Source organism: Arvicola amphibius, chromosome 15 (assembly GCF_903992535.2).
Source record: "Arvicola amphibius chromosome 15, mArvAmp1.2, whole genome shotgun sequence".
Lineage (NCBI taxonomy): Eukaryota > Metazoa > Chordata > Mammalia > Rodentia > Cricetidae > Arvicola > Arvicola amphibius.
Genome location: NC_052061.1, coordinates 15,941,383 through 15,962,051, shown reverse-complemented (window position 1 = coordinate 15,962,051; position 20,669 = coordinate 15,941,383). Strand labels below are relative to the sequence as shown.

The window sequence follows — 20,669 nt, the reverse complement described above, 5'->3', positions numbered from 1 at the left end:
TCAAGGACAGATGCTCATTTCCTTGTTTATGACCTGTCCCACTCGTTGGGTTCTCAATAAACCCTATGGCGTATGTTGGCTCGTCTGTAATAAGAACAGCCAGCAGCCTCGGAACACAAGTGCCATGTATTCAGGAGAGCTCATTTTATGTCTGTTTCATGTGTAAACTACAGGACCGTTGCAGAGATTGAGTGGATACACGCAAAACTTGTGCACGAAGCTGCCATGTCCAGTAATGTTTATTACTATCATTATTAGTATGGTAGGCTTAACAGAGCTTCCCCAAGGACGTGCAAACTCAGAACCATGCAGAGCAATTTTTTTTTTTAAACAACCTGATATATGACCGATGCTATCACTGCCACTGTCGTCTGGAAGATGATTTAATAGAAACCATTCCTTTTTTCCCACCGTCTTTTCCTGGTCTCCCTGGCCGCCCAAGGATGCTTCTCAGGCCTCCGCCCTCCGCCAGAGCCAGGGTGAGGATTCTGGTCCTGTGGACCACTGGTTCCCATCGCCCCGCCCACAGGCCTGTACTGCTGTGGTCTCCACGGAAACCCACTCAGGGGCGGGTCAACGTCACGCCTGACAGGAATCTTCGCCTATTCAGTTAAAGTTTTCTGGCCGAGGAACATCAGCATGGCTTCTGAGTGGTTTATTCTTAATGAAGGGCGGGGATAAGGCGGGAGCTGTTACCCTCTCTACCAACCAAAAGCCGAGATAGCTTTGATGGACAGGCGTAGCGGGAAGAGGCCAGGAACGCCGGTTGTCACCCAACCGGCTGGCCGCTGTGAGGAAGAAAGGCCAATCAGAAAGCGGAGGGGGCGGGGCCAAGGGACCGGTTGCTCCGGAAGTGGAGGGAGGGGGTGAAAATGGCGCCCAGCTCGAAATCGGAGCGGAACAGCGGGGCCGGGAGCGGCGGCGGCGGCCCTGGGGGGACCGGGGGGAAGCGGGCGGCGGGGCGGCGGCGGGAACACGTCCTCAAGCAGCTGGAGCGGGTCAAGGTGAGGCTTGGAGCCTGAGGCGAGCGCGCCCGGTGCTGAGGAGGAGGGGACGCGGGAGGCGACCGAGGGAGGGCGGCGCGGCGGGGTGGGGGGCGGGGCCGGGAGGGGGCTGGGCGGGCCGGGCGGTGGGGATGAGGAGGGGATGGCGGGGTTGCGGCTGGTGCCGAGGCGCGGGCTGGGGTGGCGAAGGTTGGTGACCTGGATGGAGCCGACTGGGCGGGTCACCTGCAGGGGGCCTTGAATGAAGGCGGCTGGGCCAGAGCATCGGGGAAGGGGCTCGGGTGGAGGAGGCCGGGGCGAATCATGGAGGAAGCAGCGGGGATGGAGGCGGCTGGGCGGGATACTGTAGAGGCCGCCGAGGAATCTGGAGGAAGGGAAGCGCTGCCCCTTACTGGAGCTTGCCGCCCCACTCCCCAGCCCCCTTGCCGAGGTTCCTGATGCCGGCTCTGGGCGTCCAGTGCCTGGTGCCCCCTCTGTCCCAGCTCTGACCGTCTCGGAGTTCGTGCACCTGGGTCTGCCTCGCTCATTGATTGGAGGAGTGTTTCCAGCCTAGTGGAAGCCCCTTGATCAGGGCTCTGTCTCCCTCGCCAGAGTCGGGCACCTGGAAGGGCAGGAATGGGAATATCCTGTTAAGTGGGCAGCAGTGGAACAAGACTGTCTGCGTGCACTAGAAATTGGGAGCTGGGTGAGGGCAAAACCGTGCCTCCACCTTTTTAACTGGTGCTCCCTAGGCAGGGCTCTTAGCTTGGGCGCTCCCTGGGCAAGGGTTATATCCTTTCTGGAAGACTTGGCCGACAGAAAACCATTCCCTTTGTGGGTTGAGATGAACTAAGGGGCAGGGCGCCAGGCCTTCCCATGTAGCTCTTTTCCCACTAGATGGCTATCTTCTTGAAGGCAGGCCAAAATAGCTCCCCCGTGGTCAGCTCATGTCTGTCAGTTTCCTCAGATCCTTCCTTGGTGATGTTTTAGGGTGTGACAGTTGGCAGTTAGTTAAGAAAAGGATTTGGTTAATAATGGATTGGAGACAGTTTGGGAACACTGGGTACTTTTAGGCCCTGGGACCAGTGAGATGGCTCCATAGTGTCATGCAATGACAATGACGTGGATGATCCCCTGGACTCCCATAGTGGAAGGAGACAGCACAGTCCTACAGATTGTCCTCACCTCTACACGTGGGTTGTAGCTTGCACGAGAAATACATGTGAAAAAGAGAAATGGGTCCCCTTGTGGGCTAACTGGGAACAGGCAAATGGCCCTACATCCTGGTCTCTACTTTTTCATGGTCAGCTTTCAGGAAGAAGCCAGGTGGCCCAGGGAGGGGATCCTTCCACAGGGAGAGGATATTGGACTTAGGCTGGGAGGGCTTTGGATCCACAGGGTAGGGGGAGGGTGCTTTGTATGGTCATGTGGCCTTTGTGTCTCCCTCTGCCCCAGCAGTGGGCTGTGGAGGCTGCCTCTGGTAAGGAAGTAGGGAGCCACTTGACTGACGAGCTCTGGCTGTCTCTTCCCCAGATCAGCGGGCAGCTTTCACCTCGGCTTTTCCGGAAGCTGCCCCCCAGGGTCTGCGTGTCCCTCAAGAGCATCGTAGATGAGGATTTTCTCTATGCAGGGTGAGGTTGAGGTCAGGCTGGGAGGCGGCAGGTTGGGCTGCGAGCTTGTCCTCATCTGCCCCCTATGCCCGTTCTGCCCCACAGCCATATCTTCCTGGGATTTTCCAAGTGTGGCCGCTACGTCCTCTCGTACACCAGCAGCAGCGGGGATGACGACTTCTCCTTCTACATATACCACCTCTACTGGTGGGAGTTCAACGTCCACAGCAAGCTCAAGCTGGTAGGACTAGGCCTTCCCTTTCAGGAGGCCCTGCACTGGGCTGGCCCTTCAGACAGCAAGGTCTCAGCAGCTCCTGCATCATTCAGCCTGTATCCTGTGTATGATACGGCAGTGATGTACCAGTGGGGTGACCCTTGTGGAATTGCTGACTTTGCAGTAAACTGGTCATTTCATTTGGCTCAAGGAACATGTATAGCCTCTGACACCCTTGGCCTGGGTCAGGATGCAGGCAAATTTCTTACAGCCACACAGGTTGACGCAGTGGCGTAAGCATTCATCCTTGACGCCTGCCCCTTATTAATCCAGTTTCTGTTGCATGTGGGCTTCATCACCTAGAAGGAGCAAGGAGGTAATATATTCAGTCAGGTTCTCTCCAGCTGGCAGGGATCTCTTGGCCCAGGTCTCCTTTCTTGTGAAGGGAGTTCTTTTGTAGCCCGGTTCTGGTGTAGATCTTCCTTCCATCCCTGTCTATCCCTGCTTAACTTCACACTGACTGAGCATGCCGCTCAGGTCCGGCAGGTGCGGCTCTTCCAGGATGAGGAGATCTACAGTGACCTGTACCTGACTGTGTGTGAGTGGCCTAGCGACGCTTCCAAGGTCATCGTGTTCGGTTTCAAGTGAGACGCGGGGCAGGCAGGGTGGCTGCGGGGCAGGCAGGGTGGGCTGGTAGCCCCTGGATGGGCTTCAGACTGAGGGTGTGCCACCCCTAGCACCCGCTCAGCCAATGGGATGCTCATGAATATGATGATGATGAGTGATGAGAACCATCGTGACATCTACATCAGCACTGTGGCTGTGCCGCCTCGGGGTCGCTGTGCTGCCTGCCAGGATGCCAGTCGTGCCCACCCAGGTGAGGCGTCAGGGGCCCTGGAGGGGTACATGGCGGCTGGACCCCTGCCAGGGCATCAAATGAGCTATAGTGTGTCTTGCTGCAGGGGACCCGAGCGCACAGTGTCTGCGGCATGGCTTCATGCTGCACACCAAGTACCAGGTGGTGTACCCTTTTCCCACCTTCCAACCCGCCTTCCAACTCAAGAAGGATCAGGTGGTGCTGCTCAACACCAGCTATTCGCTGGTGGCCTGCGCTGTCTCTGTCCACTCAGCAGGTAGGCCCATTTCTATTCACAGGGTGGACCAGGAGACCTGGCTGAGAGGGCTCCAGAGCTGGGATGTGGGGAGGCTGATGCCATTGCCCCCGCTACTGTGCACTAGAACTTTCCAAGGGGCTGACATGTTTAGTGACTGCCTGAGTGTAGTCTGTCAACCCAGGAGCTGCTTCAGCAGTAGTGGGGCTAGAGGTTATTGCACTGGGCAGGTAGCCTGCTGCTGTTAGGATGCACTGCTGGGGCAGCTCCGCTTGGAGACCCCCTGAGCACATACATGCAGGGCTGTGTTTCTTCCCAGCATGACGGAGTGCACTTCAGCTACTGTGCTCTGAGGACAGGGATATGTCCTAAGCAGTGCTCCCTTGGGCAGTTTGTGTGAGCGTGAGAGACCGTGTTAATACAGTGTTGATGGTCTGACATCGGGCAGTGCTCCGGGGCCTCCATAGCCAGTGGTGCCTTCCCTGCAGCCTTGGTGTCAGGGAATGCCAGTAACAAATGGCGTGGTGCCTCTTGTTAGACAATGTCTGTGTAGCCCAGGCTGTCCTGAGAACTTACATTATAGACCAGGCTGGCCTCAGACTCACAAAGATCCCTGCCTCTGCCTACTGAGTGCTAGAATTAAAGGTGTGCATTACCACACCTGGGTTTTGTGGTGTGTTCTCTATTTTTTTTTTAATTTTTAAGTTGCATTTTATTTATTTAGTTTTTTTTTTTTTTTTTTTTAATTTTGAGTCAGAGTTTCTCTATGTAACGGCCCTGACTGTCCTGGAACTAGCTTTGTAAATCAGGCCTCGAACTCACAGAGTTCTGCCTGCCTCTGCCTCCCAAGTGCTATGATTAAAAGCATGTGCCACCATGCTTAGTACATTTTAACTTTCTATTACTTAAAAAATTTTGTGTGTCTCTGTGCATGAGTGTGTACACATGCATATGTCATACATGTCAGGTTAACTTTCAAGAGTTGATTCTCTTTTACCTTGGGGGTTCAGGAATTTGAATCCAGGTCCGCACACCTAGTGGTAGGCACCTTGACCTGCTAAGCCATTCCTCCATGTCTTGATAGAGTGGCATAATAGGAAGTGGTATGATGTCACTGTCTGGCAGGAATAGAGTGAGGGTTCATGAGTCTGAGCCCACAGCTCTGCCCTGCTGACTCCCCTCCTCCGAGAAAGCCTGAATTCTTCAGGTGTGTGTTCAGGTCCATATCAGGGAGCCAGGGGCCTCCTGATGCCTTCCTTTCCTGTGGTAGAGCGGGCAGTCAGTGTCCAGTGGAGCATCCATATAACACCCCTGCACACAGACACAGAAGAGAGATCGATAGCTGTGGACTGCTTTTGTCTGGGGAGAACTCAAGACCATTCTCATTAAAATGACTGTCCTGGGGCAGGGGAAGGACGAGCCAGAAGAAAGTGCCTGTGACCAGCCTGGCCAGCAGAGGATGGGGTACTCAATTCTCAGACTCAGCTTGAATTTTCCCAGCCCTGCCCTGGACACCTCTGCCACTTTGGGAGAGAGACATAACCCTTACCAATGTTTTGCCACCTGATTGTTGGCCATGAGCCTCCCACACAAGGCCCAAGCAGGACTGAAGACTCTTAGCCTGGAGATCAGTATTAGCTTTGTCCCTAACTGGTTTCAGTGTATCCCAGAAGTGTATGAAATGCCAAGCCATTTTCAATACCTTCTTTCCTGAAAATTTTCCATGGCCTCTAAGATAGCCTCTCCAAGGGATGTGGTTCTGCCTAGAGGGAGAGGCGTGGCACTCAGTGGTGACCAACTAGGTTCCTCTGCTACCCCCACTCCTGTGGCCCGTCTGCCTGTGCTGGTCCTCACTGTGATCTGCAACCCAAGGGTACAGCTTCATGCATCTCATTTGCAGTGTCCTTTCTGAGTAGCATAACATTTGTTCAGAGGTGAGGTTTGAGGCTGCAGGTGGCTCAGTATGGGAGTGAAGGCTCTGGGTTCTACCCAGCATATTCTTTAAAAGTCTTGATTCATGCATGTCTTTGTGTTCAGAGTATGTGGTTCTGAACTCCAGATTTAACACTGATTTCAGGACAGGAAAGGTTCCCGGGGCTCTTTCAGGTGGGTTTCTAATAACCCAGGGTTAAGGCAGGCCAGAGTGACCTTGAACTGTGATGACACATTCCTTCACGCTTTGCTTCTTGCAGGTGACAGCAGTTTCTGCCAAATCCTGTACGACCACACAGCTTTGCCCCCAGCTCCATCCAGCTCTCCAGGACCTTGGAGCCCTGAGGCAGCCCCTGCCTTCCCCAGCCTTGGCCTTGAGGTGGTCCCAGCTCGGCCCTCTGGAGCTCCCGAGCCCTCACCAGCTATTGCCAAGGCCAAGGAGTTTGTGGCTGACATCTTCCGCAGGGCCAAAGAGGCCAAGGGTGGTACCTTGGAGGAAGCTCGGCTGCCCTCAGGCCTGGGGCCTTCAAGTAGCCGCTGCCGTCCATCCTCAGAGCCACCAGCCCCAAGTGGGGAAGTGGTGCCCAGGGACAGTCCTCCTGCTTCAGAGGCGTCTGCCCCGGAGCCTGGCTACATCAACTACACCAAGTTGCACTATGTGTTGCGGTCTGGGGAAGGGACAGAACCTGAGGATGGTGAGGGGGTTTCCTGGGACAGGCTCTGGGATGGGGCAGTCCCAGGAGGACCCTTGGCCTGCTCCTACCCTCTTCCTGCCTCCCCAGAGTTTGAGGATGACAAGATCTCCCTGCCCTTTGTGGTGACTGACCTCCGTGGCCGCAATTTACGGCCCATGCGAGAGCGGACAGACATGCAGGTGGGTAGCCATGGTGTAGGCCATAGGTGACCCAGTGTCAACCCAGTGGGGTGGTTGGCACTACCTACCCCTGGCTCTCTGACATCTGTCACCAGGGCCAGTACCTGACAGTGGAGCAGCTCACATTGGACTTTGAGTATGTCATCAACGAGGTCATCCGCCATGATGCCACCTGGGGTCACCAGTTCTGCTCTTTCAGTGACTATGATATAGTCATCCTGGAGGTGAGACTAGGGCACAGCCGGAGGCTGGGGTGTTCCTACTATCGGATCTCGTTTGTAACTGTCACTGCCTGCTCCCAGGTCTGCCCAGAAACCAACCAGGTCCTGATCAACATTGGCCTGCTGCTCCTAGCCTTCCCAGCCCCCACTGAGGAGGGCCAGCTCCGGTAAGTGGCAGGGCCCTTGGCTAACTCTCACATGGTGGTCATACACAGACCCTTCAGGGCAGGTGTAAAGGGTGAGCAGTGCAGGACCTCACTGGCCCCTCTTGTCCTCCACCGCCACAGACCAAAGACCTATCACACCAGCCTAAAGGTGGCCTGGGACCTCAGCACGGGCATCTTTGAGACAGTCAGCGTGGGTGACCTAACCGAGGTCAAAGGGCAGACCAGGTGAGGCAGGGGAAGAGTGGGTTGCCAGGGAAGCTTGGCTGGTTGGCAGGAAAGGCTCCTCTTCACTCGTTTCCTGGCCCCAGTGGCAGTGTCTGGAGCTCCTACCGAAAGAGCTGTGTGGACATGGTCATGAGGTGGCTGGTGCCGGAGAGCAGCGGCCGCTATGTCAACAGGATGACGAATGAGGCACTGCATAAAGGTAGGGATTGGGCACTACTCTTGTCTTACCCTGGATTCGAGGGCATGCTGGATGTGCCAGGGGTGTCATAGACAGAATGCCATCCAGCTGGGGGCTTACTCAGGTATAACCGTCACTGGAAAAGGGAGCCTGTATTGGGACTTCCTGGGTCCAATTAGGCCATGGAGGTTTTCTGCAGGACTGGACAAGTGGATCATGGTTCTGTGTGTCCTCCTCTGCAGGGTGCTCACTGAAGGTTCTGGCAGACAGTGAGCGGTACACTTGGATTGTGCTGTGAGGGCTGGACCGCCCTGGACCCTGACTCCAACTACCTCCGCAGGCCCGGGAGAGGACCGCCTTCCTGGGCTGGCCCTACAGGGGCCACAATTGGCACTAGTGTTAGGTTGCGGGATGGGACTGGTACAGCAGCCTCTGGTGGCCCCGAGAGTCTGGATGTGTCTTTATTTATGCCTATTTAAGTTGGGAAAGGGCAGAGGGAGGGGCCTCTCAGGCCTGGCCTGCCCCAGCAAAGCCCAGTCCTGCTTCCTGTGCTCTGGCCCCTTTCCTTGGCTGCAAGTGTAGCCCCTTAGGGAGGCCCAGTGGTTCCAGCCTCCCTTACCTGGGGTGGGAACCCTGTGGCCAGTTGGCCTTGTTCTTCATGTACTAAATAAATGCTTTATTTCTGAGCTTGGCTGGTGTCCTCTTTCTGTCCTCAACACACACACACCCCACCTTGATAGTCATCAGTAGACAAAGATCACAGCAGTATTTATTGTTTTAAGAAAGACTACAAAAAGGTAGAAAACAGCACACTAAACTACCACGCGCGTGGATACTTTCACCACTGGGAAGGGAGGCCCCATGGGGAGTGTGCAGGACCACCCCAAAAGCTGTAGCACGCGGAGCACACAAAATAGTGATTTCTATACAATAGGCCGGATTTCCTTTTTTTTTTCCATAAACATCTATCACAGATTGAAGACACTGAGAAAACGGGAACGGATAAGGCCATGATGGTTGGAAAAAAACCCAACGAGTTACTGACTCCGCTCAGGCGGCACTCACTAATCACACAATAGTTACAGGGGTCAGGGGCACGGCACAGAGGAGAAGCATCTCCGGGAGCAGGTTTCGGTCACAAGCCAGTAGGGTGGAAGGCGCAGGGCACGGCCTCAGGTCTGGAGCACCTGGCCCTGCAGCCAGCCAGATGCTCCTCTTTGGAAGCTGGAGGCCGGGGCCCTTCACAATATGCCCCTCTCTGGGCTGCGGGGCCAGGAGAACCCAGTTCTGGAGAAGGTGCGACACCCACAGCTTTAATTGCACTTATACCAAGAAAGGGGAGCAGTGGGGCTGCTGCTGCTGACAGTGGGGGGTCCCCGAGTGCCACCCACCTGCACCTGACCAGGCTTGGGTCTGCCCGGGCAGGCTGTGCAAAGCCAGAGAGCAGAATAAGTTAACAGTTCGCAGGGGAGGAGCCAGCCTGCTGCCCTCTGGGGTGGTGTAGGGGAACAGGGCTACGAGCTGGGGCAGGAGAGAGGGCACCTGGGCAGGTTCCTTAAGGCACGTCTTTGTGTCAGGGTTTGCAGCTTCAGTTCTGCCCAGCCCAGCCCATGATTGTACCGGCTCCATGTGAGGGGAGGCTCCCCTAGCCTTCCCTGTCACAGGGACCCTCTCCAGCTCTGGTGTGGGCTGGAAGGGTGACAGTGAAGCCACAAAAGCTGAGGGACCGGACCCTGGCTCGGAGGGACTGACCCTGACCCTTGGAGGGACAGTAGCTGCGGATGGTTGGGTGGATGGTGCAGGGATGTCTCCGGCTTAGCTGGAGGGCAGGGCCTGCACGAAGAGGCCACGTGTGTCAGTCCGTGCCAGCTTCGCAGGTGGCTCTAGGGCTTCTGGGCCCAGCGCAGGGGACTCACTGCCGGCTGCCAGTGAGATGTCTTGTGGCAGCTCATCTTCACTTTCCTCTTCCTCCTCTTCCTCCTCGTCTGGAGCACAGGGAGCAAGCCCAGCTCAGTCAAAGACTGTGAAATTCTAGGGACACCTGGCCTCCCTGTCAGCGTCCCCACCCCTGGATCCAGGTCCTAGGTGGGGACATGCATTATTACCTTTGTCAGGATCCAAGGGATTCAGCGAGGAGGTCAGGTTTGCAAACTGGAAGAAAAAGGAAAAGGTTAGGATTCCACTGCCTGGAGCCTACCCACACCCCCAGTACCTCATCGGGCGCACCTCTCCCATGACTGCGATTGGGGTCTCGCCCTTGGCCTGGGCCACACGGTGCTCGATCAGATAGTACATGTACTCATCATAGAGTAGCCGGATAAGGTGGAAGGAACCGAAGCTGGCAGCGCTACGCAGGGTCAGGTCCCGGATTACCATGGAGCTGGGGGGGGGCAGTGACCAAGAGACTGTCAGGCCTGCAGGGCTGTTTTCCCAATGTCTTTCATGAGCTACAGGGCTTTCCCTAACCCGCTCACAACTCTTCACAAGCACACCGTTATAGGAAGGCTTTCTCTCACACACACTGCGATTCCCACCTCCACCCCGCCCCCGGCCAGAACCCCCAGTACAGGCACGTACCTGTAGAAGGACCACTTGAGGAGGAAGAGCTTGGCCGCCTTGGGGAAGCCTGAACTGCCCTGGTAGGGCTTGAGCACCTGGCTCACGACGCCGTCCAGCCAGGCTGCCCATTGCTCCAGTGAGTTCTGCTGCTGCAGCGTCACTTTGAAGTCCTGCTCCAGACGCTGCACCACACGGTCCTCGCAGCGGCACACCCACGAGGCCTGCTCCTGGAGCATAGCAGCAGCTGCTCAGCTTTCTCGCCCGGTGCCCCTCAACCCTGCCCGGTCTCAGCCCCATTGGTGCTCGCTTACCTGCACATTTGCGAAGTCCACACGGTTGAGGTCGCTCAGCATCTGGTTGATCTGCGCCGTATTCTGCAACACGGCCCGCGCTGCCTGTGCCAAGTGGTTGAGTGACGTGTAGCGCCGCAGCGTCTGTGCAAAGGCGCCGGCTGCTGCCACCTGCATGGGAGACAGTAGGCTAGTGGCTTCCACACAAACTTTGCCTGGCCCAGACTCACCCGTTGCTACCCAAATCCTTTCTTAAAGCCAGAAGGGGTGCATTACCACTTTGGAGACCAAAGGTGGGCTTCCAGTACTGGTGTGGGTCAAACACGCTGTGCCGACTGGGACTATTATTTTTCTATTTATTTTTTGGTTTTTCGAGACAGGGCTTCTCTGTGTAGCCCTGGCCATTCTGGACCAGGCTGGCTTCGAACTCTGGTGATTCACCTGCCTCTGCCTCCTGGGTGCTGAAATTAAAGGTACGGACCAACACCACCAGCTATTTTTCTATTTATTTATTTTGTGTTTGTCTGATGGCTCATGTATGAAAGTCAGAGAGCAACTTGTGGTTGTTGATCCTCTTCGTCCACCATGAGGGTCTGGGATCAAGTTCAGGTTATCAGGCAGGGAAGGCAAGCACCTTACGCTCGGAGTCATCTCCCTGGCCCTGGCATTTTTTACTGTGTGTGTGTGTGTGTGTGTGTGTGGTGGATCCATGTTCATATGAAGTCTGCATTCCAGCACTGAGATTCACTGCCAAGCACAAAGTAACTGGAGTGTTTTGGTTTTCCCCCTCTGAGGCAGGGTCTTGTTGTGCAGCCCGGACCAGGCTTGGACCCTTGGTGACCCTTCTGTCTTACCCTCTGTGCTGGGATTACAGCTGTGCATCTTCACCTCATGCCACTTTCGATGGCATAGCACAGAGCCCTGCCCTCTGGTGCTGAGGCTGGAACCCAAGGCCCTGCACAAACTAGGCAAATGCTGTCCCATTGAGCTCTATATGCAAGGGTAAATTACTGCTTCAATCAGAGCAGCCTTGGCTCCCTGCTCCACGAGGGTGCCCATCACCATGAACCCCACTTTGCCATCAGCCCTTAAAGAATGCACACCATGTGGACCAATCTGAAGGCCTTCCTTCTGTACCTGGCACGCTCGCCAGCTCTTCCTGTCTTTCTGTCTAGGTGAGGGTGACACAGACACCTGGCTCCGGGCTGGAGGTGCAGCTCAGTGGTAGAGTGCTCACCTTACGACCCTACTGTGCATGAGGCCCTGGGTTCCATCCCCAGCACCAGATAACAGGAAGTAGACACCAGAGCAAGTGCATCTTGGTGGCTGTACAGCATCAATGAGGTGCTATATCCTTATACATAAAGAAAACAAAAAATCTCTCTCCAAACAGCTAAGTTACATCCTTCAGTCAAGAACACAGCTTCCATTTGTTGGTGGTTTTTTTTTTTTTTTTTTTTTTTTGGCTTTATTTGGATTTTTGTTTTTGTTTGTTTGTTTGTTTGAGACAGGAACCTGTCTTGGAACTTGCTCTGTAGACCAGGCTGGCCTCAAACTCACAGAGATCTGCCTACCTCTGCCTCGCAAGTGCTGGGATTAAAGGCGTGCATCACCACCGCCCAGCTTGTTCATGTGGTTTTACTGTTTTGAGATGGGTCTCTGGCCTTGCATGGGAGCTACAGGTGTGGCCACCATTCACTATGCTGTTATGCTGTTTCAGAATTCAGCCTTGCTGGGCATGATGGGGCACACCTTTAATCCCAGCACTGAGTTCTAGACCAGCCAGGGCCACATAGTAAATAAGACTCTGCCTCAGCCAGCCAGTCAGTCAGTCAATCAATAATGTTTCAAGTGCTGAAACCCTGGGAGCCTCTCAGCAATGGACCTGGAGGGTGTACGGTATAGGACGACGCCTGTCTGCCCAGTCCAGCCCTCACCTTCACCCGCAGCATCTCCTCGGGGATGTTCACCATGGCATGGGTGAGCCAGCTCTCCAGGCTCTTGGCAAAGTTCCGGATTGCTTGGGTCAAGGCACCTGTGGGGAATGGGGGTGCTGGTCAGAGTGGACAGGGGTGCCTTCTGGGAAGAGGCACAGCCACTGCACTCACTGGGGATGGGCCGCAGCACGTCAGGGATGAGGATCTCCACCAGGCCCTGGTACAGCACGTTGTCACAGTGCTTGGTCCACTGCAGCACGGGCTGGAACTTGGAGAGGAGCACCAGGCTGGCTCTGGGCAGCCGCTTCTCGGCCTCGTCATGCCTGCAGGAGCCCACCAAAGTCCAGTCAAGGGCATGTGTGACCACTACATGCAGGGGTCACCCCCTTGCAAGCCCTGGGGACTCACACGGCCAGCGGTGGTGCCTCGTTAGGCTGGCTAAGGTTATACCTCCAGAAGGTCTTCCACAGCGTTTCCACCAGTGTGAACTGGAGATTTACCATGACATCCACAATGGCCTGCAGGGACAGGACTTCACAATGGGGAATGGGGCAGGGCCACCATGGGGCTTCCTGTCAAGGCAGAAGCCAGCTGCATTCAAGGCTGGCGCACCCACCCACCCACTCACCATCTGACTGCCCTACCTCACAGTGTTCCCGGTACAGGACCTGGAAGGCCTTGATGTCCCCGGGGCCGACGCCTTCAGGCAGCACTTTGCCCTGGAGATCCAGCTCAACAAAATCAGGGAGACTCCTGGAGGCATCTAGGGGTAGGGGCAACATGAGGCCATGTCCACCTGCCGACCCCTCCTGCTGCCTCGGGGTCCTAGTCACCTGTCTTCTTCCCAGCGTGTCATCCCCATGTGTGCAGTGGATGATGAAGCTCAAGCAGGGTGAGCTACTGGCCCAAGGCCCCATGGCCTTATCCACAGAGCATATGAAGTGCTGAGTGCTGAGTCCTGGCCTGCTGAGTGCTGCTTCTGACCGGTCCTTAGGTACCAAATGTCAGGCAGTCTCCTTGCCAAGCAAGCAGGGGTCTAAAGGCCCTATTAACACCGCAGGGACACCGTTCAGGGTTAGCCTGGGTCACCAGGGTCACCCTTGACTCTGAGCATCATCTCCACATCTCCCTTCACTCCCCAGCCACCCTGTCACTGTGTGGCCATGTGACAGTGTCACCAGTAGGCCTTGTTTTCCCCTTGTTGTGTGTAGAAACTGAACTCACACCCTGGTCCACACCTGCACCCTCAGTTACTACTCCTAGGTCACATGGACACAGGGCTGAAGACCAACAAGGACGGAGCGCCTGTCATGTTAGGGGACCACTGTTGGGCCATCCAAGGCATTACCTGTTGGTGTGGGATTCGGCATTACCAGGCTGCCCTGGGTGCACAGATAGAAACATTATAGAAAGGAATGGGATGGTGCACACTCTGGGATCTCAGCACTGCGGAGGCTGAGAAGACTCACGAAGTCTAGGTTACCCTGATTATACAGTGAGACCTGGTCTCCAAAGTACAGGGTGGGCTAGGCACAGTGGCGCTCACCTTTATCCCAGCTCTGAGGAAGCAGAGGCAGGTGGATCTCTGTGAGCTGGAGGTCTACATCGTGAATTTCAGACTGGCCAGGACTATATAGTGAAACCCTGTCTAAATGCCCACCCACAAAATGGGGTTGGGAGATCTTAGAGAAGGTTTCTGGGGATAGAACAATCCCACAAAGACAGACAACCCCATGGGCCCTCCTGAGTCCCGGGGGCAGGCTGCGCGGCCCTGCCGTCGGCGCTCACCCAGGAACTGCTGGTACTGCTGCACCTGGGCGCTGATGTCTGACAGCCCTGCGCTCTGCTGCCCCACAGCAACACCGTTGGCCACGCCCTCCATCTTCTGGATGGGCTTGAGCCTGGAGGGGAAGGGGTAGCGGGGTGGCTGGTGGGGTGATGGGCCAGTTGGGATGAGGGGGTTAAGCCACCTGGTGGGGGAGGGGGTAAGCCCAGCTGTGTGGGGATGAGGTTCTTGAGGGAATGGGCTGGGTGGGGATGGGGAGCAGGTGAGGACTGATGGAGGGTGGTTGGTAGTAAGGGAAGGGTCACTTGGAAGGGGGATGGGCAGGCTGATGAGAATCGCCTAGGGCATGGTCAAGTGGTAAGGTACAGCCACCTTGGCAGCTCCTGCTCAGTTCCAGAGCAGGAGGCTCCTACCTCTGTTTCTGGGAGAAGGGCTGGCCTCGCATTGCCATGTGTTGCTGGTCCTCCATCAGCCGCAGCAGAGGCGAGCTGGCTTTGATCCGCAAGCCATAATAATGGTACTTGGAGTTGCCCCTGGGAAGAAGAGGTGAGGTGCTTTACCAGCTGGGCAAGATATTGGGGGGTCTCACACAGTTTTTCTCTCACTTAGGGGCCTGGGCAGAAAAAGGAACCCTGCCAAACTGAAGAAGAAAGGACATCAGGTACCAGGACTGAGGACAGGGCAGTAGGAGTCACCGCTTACTGCCAACTCTGACACCAAGCAAGCACATGGCTGTTGATCATAAGAGCATGTGAGGCACTTATACTGAGCATGTAACCCCAGTTTACCCTGACCCTTTGGAGGGTGTTCCTGAAAGCTTGGACAGACATGAAACAGCTGAGACAAAGATCAAGTACATCACTAAGGACAGTATGAACGAACGGATGAATGCATGTAATGAAGCCTGAGCTACTGACTGGAAAAAGAGATGAGCAGGCCAAGGGATAACCAAGTGAGGAGATGGAGGAAGTACAGAGACAGGAAGATGCCTCAGGAGCAACGTCCCAGAGGCAGGCACAAGAAGTAGGGCTGCGTGGAGTGAGCAGGAGCAAGGGGTCCTGGCCCCGTGGTTCCAGATCGCTTGGAGTTGAGGTGGGTCAAATGGGCAGAAAGCATATGCCCTTGGGGCCCAGGGCAGCTGAGGGCGGGGGTGGGGCAAACCTGGTGCCCAGGCGACGCGTGCGCAGACCCATGAATACCGAGCGGATGAGCTTGCCGAAAGAGGCGGCATTAACTGGCTCCAGCTTCTGCTCCTGGCAGTGCAGCAGGTAGTGGCAGTAGAGGGTGCTCCGTGGCAGGCTCACGCCCTCGGCAGTCTCATAATTGTCCAGGAGCCACTGGACCTGCGGTACATGAGAGGACAGGGCAGTGCTGACGGTCCTTGGCGTCCTCTGAGACCGTGTGGCTGTGTGCTCCGAAACTAGTTTCACTGTGGTTCGGACAGCCACCCTAGCTGGCTGTAAGGCACACGTCCTGTCACGGTATTCCTGGGAACTACAGTTTTTCAAAGTCTCTAGAACAGCACTGACCAACACACTCGCCACTAGCCACCTGCAGCTACTTAAAGACAAAGCTGTTAATTACAAGGAATGAAAATCAGTCTCCCGAGGTCACAGGCTAGGAGCCCATCTACAAGTGACATTATAGAGACAGATAACAGATTCATGGTTCCTGGGGGAGACAGAAGAGGGCAAATATGAAGCGGTAAGATCTCTGAGGGTAAAACAGCCTGCATTTTTCCCACATTGCTCCAACAGAACCTAGTTCCTCACACAAAGCAGGCAAACCTTCCCTGCTTTATTTATGTATCCTGACTCCACATTTACTATCACATAGAGCAAGCGTGGTACTCCCAACATTGGGGAAACTAAGGCAGAAGGATTACAAATTCAGGGCCATCCTGGGCTACAAAGAGAGATCTGTCTCAAAAACAATAAACAGAAACCACCCTTGGTAGCAAACTAAGATTTCTGGATTGGATGCTGTGTGTTAGGAAAGTGGGACTGAGCAGGGAGCCCAGGAAAGTGTGCAGTGTGCGTTTTTCAGTGCATTTTATTAAAACTTTTTGTTTATGTGTGTGTTTAAGGGTTCATATGAGCAGACATACAGGAACAGGTGTACAGGCCAAAGGTTGACAGCTGCTGTCTTCCCCAGTTGCTGTCTGCTTTGTTTCTGTTATTGTTTTTATTTTATATGTATGAGTGTTTTGTCTACATGTATATCTGTGTACCATACATGCCTGGCCCCCATAGGAGCCAGAAGGGGGGTGTCAGATCCCCTGGAATTAAAGTTACAGACAATTGAGAACTGTCATGTGGGTGCTGAGAATTGAACCCAGGTCCTCCAGAAGAGCAGCTAGTGTTCCTAACCACTGAGCCATCTCTCCAGCCCCACCCGTCCTTGTGTCTTCGGGAAAGCATCTCTCATTAAAGTCTGGCTGGCTATGAGGCACCTCCCTGCCTCTGCTGTCCTCGCATTTGGGTTATAACCCTGCAGAGGTGCTAGGGACTAGGACTCATAACCTCCTGCTTTTACAGGAAGCCCTCGATCACAGGGCCATTTCCTAGCCCCTTTCTGTTAACTGTTCTTGTTAATGTTCCTTTATTTATTCTGTGAGGAGGGGATGCATGTGAAGGTCAGGGGAGCTGGTTCTCTCCTACCATATCAGTTCCAGGAACTGATCCCACTTGTTACCAGCCTGCTCCTGACTCCCCAGTGCTGGGATCGTGGCACATGTCACCCAGTCAGTGCATGCTGTCGTTTTTATAGCTTCCTGTGAATCTAAATTCTTTCAAAACAAGTACCTGGAAAAAGAAAAAGAAACCAAAAAACCACACAACACAGTTTCTCAGTGCCCTTAGTCATGTGGGCTCAACGGCACACAGGGCAAGAGGAGTCTGCCCCAGGCTCGAAGAACTCTGCCTCCTCAGAACCTGCTCATTCTACTGGTATGTGTGGGGTTTTGTTTTTGTTGTTGTTGTTGTTGTTGTTTTTGGTTAGTTTGGTATTTCAAGATAGGGTATCTCTGTGTAGCCCTGGCTGTCCTGGAACTTGCTCTGTAGCTGGCCTCGAATTTACAGAGATGGCCTGCTCTGCCTCCCAAGTGCTGGGATTAAAGGCGTGCGCCACCACACCCAGTGGCATGTGCATTTTAAGCAGCACCTGAGGACCCACAGGGCTGTGAAATCACATGGTTCATAGCAGAGTCTTCTAAAACAGATTAAACAAACTAGTGAAGACTGACAACCAGGGTGCCCTGGTACATAGGGGATGTGTCTGTAGGGGGTGGGGAGACAGGTGTTCTGACCCAACCCACGGTTCCTACGGGCTGGCCTGACTGGGGCTGGAATTCAGCACCACCAACACTAACTCTAGGAGCCCACATCTCACCACCAACTCTGATTAAGGACATTTCGGGAGTTGTCCCCAAAGAGTCACACAGCAGATGAGCATCACCTAAGGCTACACTGCATAGGACATGGGGCACCTGGGTCAGATGAGCACTGGAACCACGACCACTGAGCTATACCCTGGGCCAAATCTCTATACCCTGATTATAGCCAAGGCCTCCCGCCCCACCCCGAGTGCTCACCTCCCATTTCCTCTAAGTAGGGCTGCATCACTTACTGTGGCTGGTGAGGCACGGGTGGTGTGGGAGTAAGACTGGCTGGCGTTGCCTAGCATGTAGCCGCCTTGGATCACGTAGGTGCCTGCTCCACTGCTGCCGCCGCTGCCGCTGCCACTGCCGCTGCTGCTACCTCCCCCGCTGCCCCCTGCACCCACGCTGCTGTTGCTGGCCCCAGCCTCGCTGCTGGAGGAGCTGGCGACAATTGGGCTGCCGGACACATACATGGGCACTGAGCCGCTGCTGGCCACAGTCTGGGAAGTGGCTGGTGTGCTGACCTGGGGGGCTGTGCCTGAAGCCTCATAGTAGCTGGTGCCTGCTGGCTGTGTGTAGATTGGCGCCTCAGGGTAGGGGTAGGTGCTAGAGCGGCTGCAAGAATCAGACATGAGGCCATGATCAGTGAGTCTTGTACAGGAAGTAGGGGGTTCCAGGAGAGGACCAGAGAAGCCACACAGCACGGGGTGGCCACCTTCACATATAAGTGATGGGGATGGCCTAAGCACTGAATGAGCAACCATTTCTTGTTGTTTATTTCTAAAAACTATTACTTTATATTTATTTATTACTTGGAGGGGGCACACATGAACCATGGTTATGTGTAGAGGTCAGAGGACAACTTGTGGAAGCTGCATCTCTCCTTTCACCACGTGGGTCCTGGAGATTTAACTCAGGTGGTCGTAAGGTCTGGAGGCACGTGCCCTTTGTGGGTGACTCTCACTGGCCTATGTGGCAGCAATCTGGGACAAATGTCACTTCCCTTACTGCGGAAGTGGAGGAGATACGGTGGGTCCAGAGTGTAAAGTACAATACCCACATGCTGCCCCCAGCAAGTAAGCTCTGGGTTCAGGGTAGGGAAATGCAGAGGGCTGTGGGCAGGCAGAGGAGCGCCTGTGCCGCCCACCTCCTCCTGGCAGGGAGCTGCCCTTCAACCTAGAGCATGCACTGAGACGCTGCCCTGCGACACAAGCTGCAGCTCAACTGCAACCGCAGTAAGACATCAATAACACCTGGCCCATCTTTGCAGGCTGCAAACTAAAGCGGGCTAGGGCGGGGTGAGGAGAATGAAGATGGCCGCCTGGCAGTCCTCCTAAACCAGGCACCAGTGGACAAGCAGAGACAAGAGGTTTGAATGGTAGCAGAAGACCACCCTAAGTGCACGTAGAGGGCTCTGTGGAGAGCGGACAGGCAGAGCCACCTCTGTTTCAATCTTGGAGCCCTCTCAAAATGTCAGTGATTAAGACATGAAAACTTGACTTAGGCGGACGGCTCAGTAGGCAGGGGTGCCACCCAACAAGCCTGAAGACCTAGTTTTGAGTCCCAAATCGCACATAGTGAACACACTCCAATGTTGGCCTCTGCACTGCACTTACTACATGGTGCATGCACACTCGCACACACACATACACCCTGTCCATACACATACACACGCGTGAGGGCCAGTAAGATGGGTCTAGGGTGACAGATGCATGCCAGCCACCATGCCAGGCTCTTATGTAGGTTTGAGATCTGACCTCAGGGTCTCATGTTTAGTAAGCAAGCAATTTACTAATTGAGCCATCTCCCCAGCCCCCAAGGAAAACTTTGAGACAGAATAGTCAAGCCTGTGTTTCTGAAAAAAGAAACGGATTTCTTTTTTTATTTTGGCTTTTTGGAGACAGGACCTAATTGTGTTAACTAGCCTTCAACTCAAGATCTTCCTGGAGACTAGCAAGATGACTCAGGAGGTAGGGTGTCGGTGTCTAAGCCCGAGGAACTATGTTTGACTCCTCCGGCTGGTCTCTGAGCTCCAGGTGCACCATGACACACACATGCCTTCCCTGCACATAAATGAATCAGTGTAATCACATCCTCCTGTCTGCCTCCCCAGTGCTGCTGAAACAGGACACTCTGTAGGGCACTAAGGGTCAGATCTGAGAACTCAAGAACTGCTCTTTCCTGCTTAATATAGATAAATCTAGCCAGGCAGTGGTGGTGAATATCTTTAATCCCAGCAGCACTTCGGGGGTAGAAGACGAAGATCTGCCTGTCTCTGCTCCTGAGTGCTGGGATTAAAGGTGTGTGCCACCCCCTAGCAAAAAAGAAAAACTTATATTGTAAGAATATATGTATAAATATCTATCTATCTATCTATCTATCTATCTATATATATATCATATGTATACATACATGTATGCTCTTTTCCTGTCTAAAACAGAAACCCATCCAACCACACAGCCTGTAATTAGTGGAGGAGCCTTCCCAGCTGGCCAGTGTCCATTCTGCTACCAGCAGCCTATATTCCAGGTAGGTGGCTGCCCCTGGGAAGTTCCCATGGGGGTAAGGCTACCACGGGAGCCTTGAAGGCCAATTGGGAGCTAGAGCCGCGGTCTGGCGCCCTAAGCAGATCTGCGCCCTCCCGCCATCATTCTGTCCACTTACATGGCGCTGGCTGAGTAGCTGGCGTCGCCACCCTCCACATACTGCACCTGGCTGGGGTATACATGTGGGACAGGCACCTGCTGCAGCTGCTGTACCTGAAGCAGGAGGAAGAGCGGGGCAGTAGGTCAGCGCTGGCCACACCCAGTCTCCCTGACCCCGAGATAAACCCCAGGTGGAAGGGTGAGCATCAGGATTCTCTGAACATATGGGCCAGAGGTGCAGACTGAAGAGGGAAGGCTCAGGCCTCAGCTGTGGCTGAGAAATGGGAGGTGCTGGGATTCTCTGCTTTGGTTGGGAACAACAAAGAGGTTGCGGATGCTGACGGGCAAGGGAAGGGACGCGAGATAGTATTCTACAATGGATTTGGAAGGTGGAAAACACAGGCACATGTGTGTCTTGTTTGTAATTTAAAACAGGGCCTGAGGGGCTTCTGGAAACCTGAAAGTTTCCCAAGCAGAATAGTCAGGGTGGAGCCTGGAGCGGGATCGGTTTATGGGGTTGAATCTGAAATGACTGACACCTTAGGGGCGGGTACTGG

The 20,669-nt window shown here is 54.6% G+C and overlaps 2 protein-coding genes across 2 annotated transcripts in view; one reads left to right on the top strand and one right to left on the bottom strand.

Annotated features, from left to right (window-relative positions):
• Positions 1 to 872: 872 nt before the first annotated feature.
• Dcaf15 (DDB1 and CUL4 associated factor 15) lies at positions 873 to 8,202 on the top strand. Its single transcript, XM_038312807.1, has 13 exons — positions 873 to 1,004; positions 2,517 to 2,614; positions 2,699 to 2,834; positions 3,345 to 3,451; positions 3,545 to 3,684; positions 3,770 to 3,940; positions 6,112 to 6,546; positions 6,634 to 6,725; positions 6,821 to 6,949; positions 7,028 to 7,113; positions 7,234 to 7,338; positions 7,422 to 7,537; positions 7,759 to 8,202. Exons 1-13 carry the CDS (start codon positions 873 to 875, stop codon positions 7,812 to 7,814), a joined length of 1,803 nt encoding a protein of 600 aa, XP_038168735.1. The 3' UTR covers positions 7,815 to 8,202.
• A 57-nt stretch (positions 8,203 to 8,259) lies between these two features.
• The window catches only part of Rfx1 (regulatory factor X1), a 30,090-nt gene continuing 17,680 nt past the window's right edge, over positions 8,260 to 20,669 (bottom strand). Inside the window, exons 8-21 of the mRNA XM_038312532.1 lie at positions 20,132 to 20,226; positions 17,716 to 18,082; positions 15,250 to 15,431; positions 14,502 to 14,621; positions 14,091 to 14,203; positions 12,947 to 13,065; positions 12,711 to 12,820; positions 12,474 to 12,625; positions 12,303 to 12,400; positions 10,387 to 10,536; positions 10,094 to 10,302; positions 9,743 to 9,896; positions 9,622 to 9,667; positions 8,260 to 9,501 (exon numbers count right to left, since the gene is read on the bottom strand). Coding sequence (XP_038168460.1) covers positions 9,332 to 9,501; positions 9,622 to 9,667; positions 9,743 to 9,896; positions 10,094 to 10,302; positions 10,387 to 10,536; positions 12,303 to 12,400; positions 12,474 to 12,625; positions 12,711 to 12,820; positions 12,947 to 13,065; positions 14,091 to 14,203; positions 14,502 to 14,621; positions 15,250 to 15,431; positions 17,716 to 18,082; positions 20,132 to 20,226 — 2,085 coding nt within the window. The 3' untranslated portion in view covers positions 8,260 to 9,331. The remainder of the gene's footprint in view (positions 9,502 to 9,621; positions 9,668 to 9,742; positions 9,897 to 10,093; positions 10,303 to 10,386; positions 10,537 to 12,302; positions 12,401 to 12,473; positions 12,626 to 12,710; positions 12,821 to 12,946; positions 13,066 to 14,090; positions 14,204 to 14,501; positions 14,622 to 15,249; positions 15,432 to 17,715; positions 18,083 to 20,131; positions 20,227 to 20,669) is intronic.

Excerpts from the sequence above, each read along its gene's own strand:
- Dcaf15 (XM_038312807.1), top strand. The coding sequence starts at position 873 with ATGGCGCCCAGCTCGAAATCGGAGCGGAACAGCGGGGCCGGGAGCGGC. Across the intron at positions 6,726-6,820 it reads GAGAGCGGACAGACATGCAG|GGCCAGTACCTGACAGTGGA; the intron begins GTGGGTAGCCAT and ends ATCTGTCACCAG. Across the intron at positions 7,339-7,421 it reads GAGGTCAAAGGGCAGACCAG|TGGCAGTGTCTGGAGCTCCT; the intron begins GTGAGGCAGGGG and ends TCCTGGCCCCAG.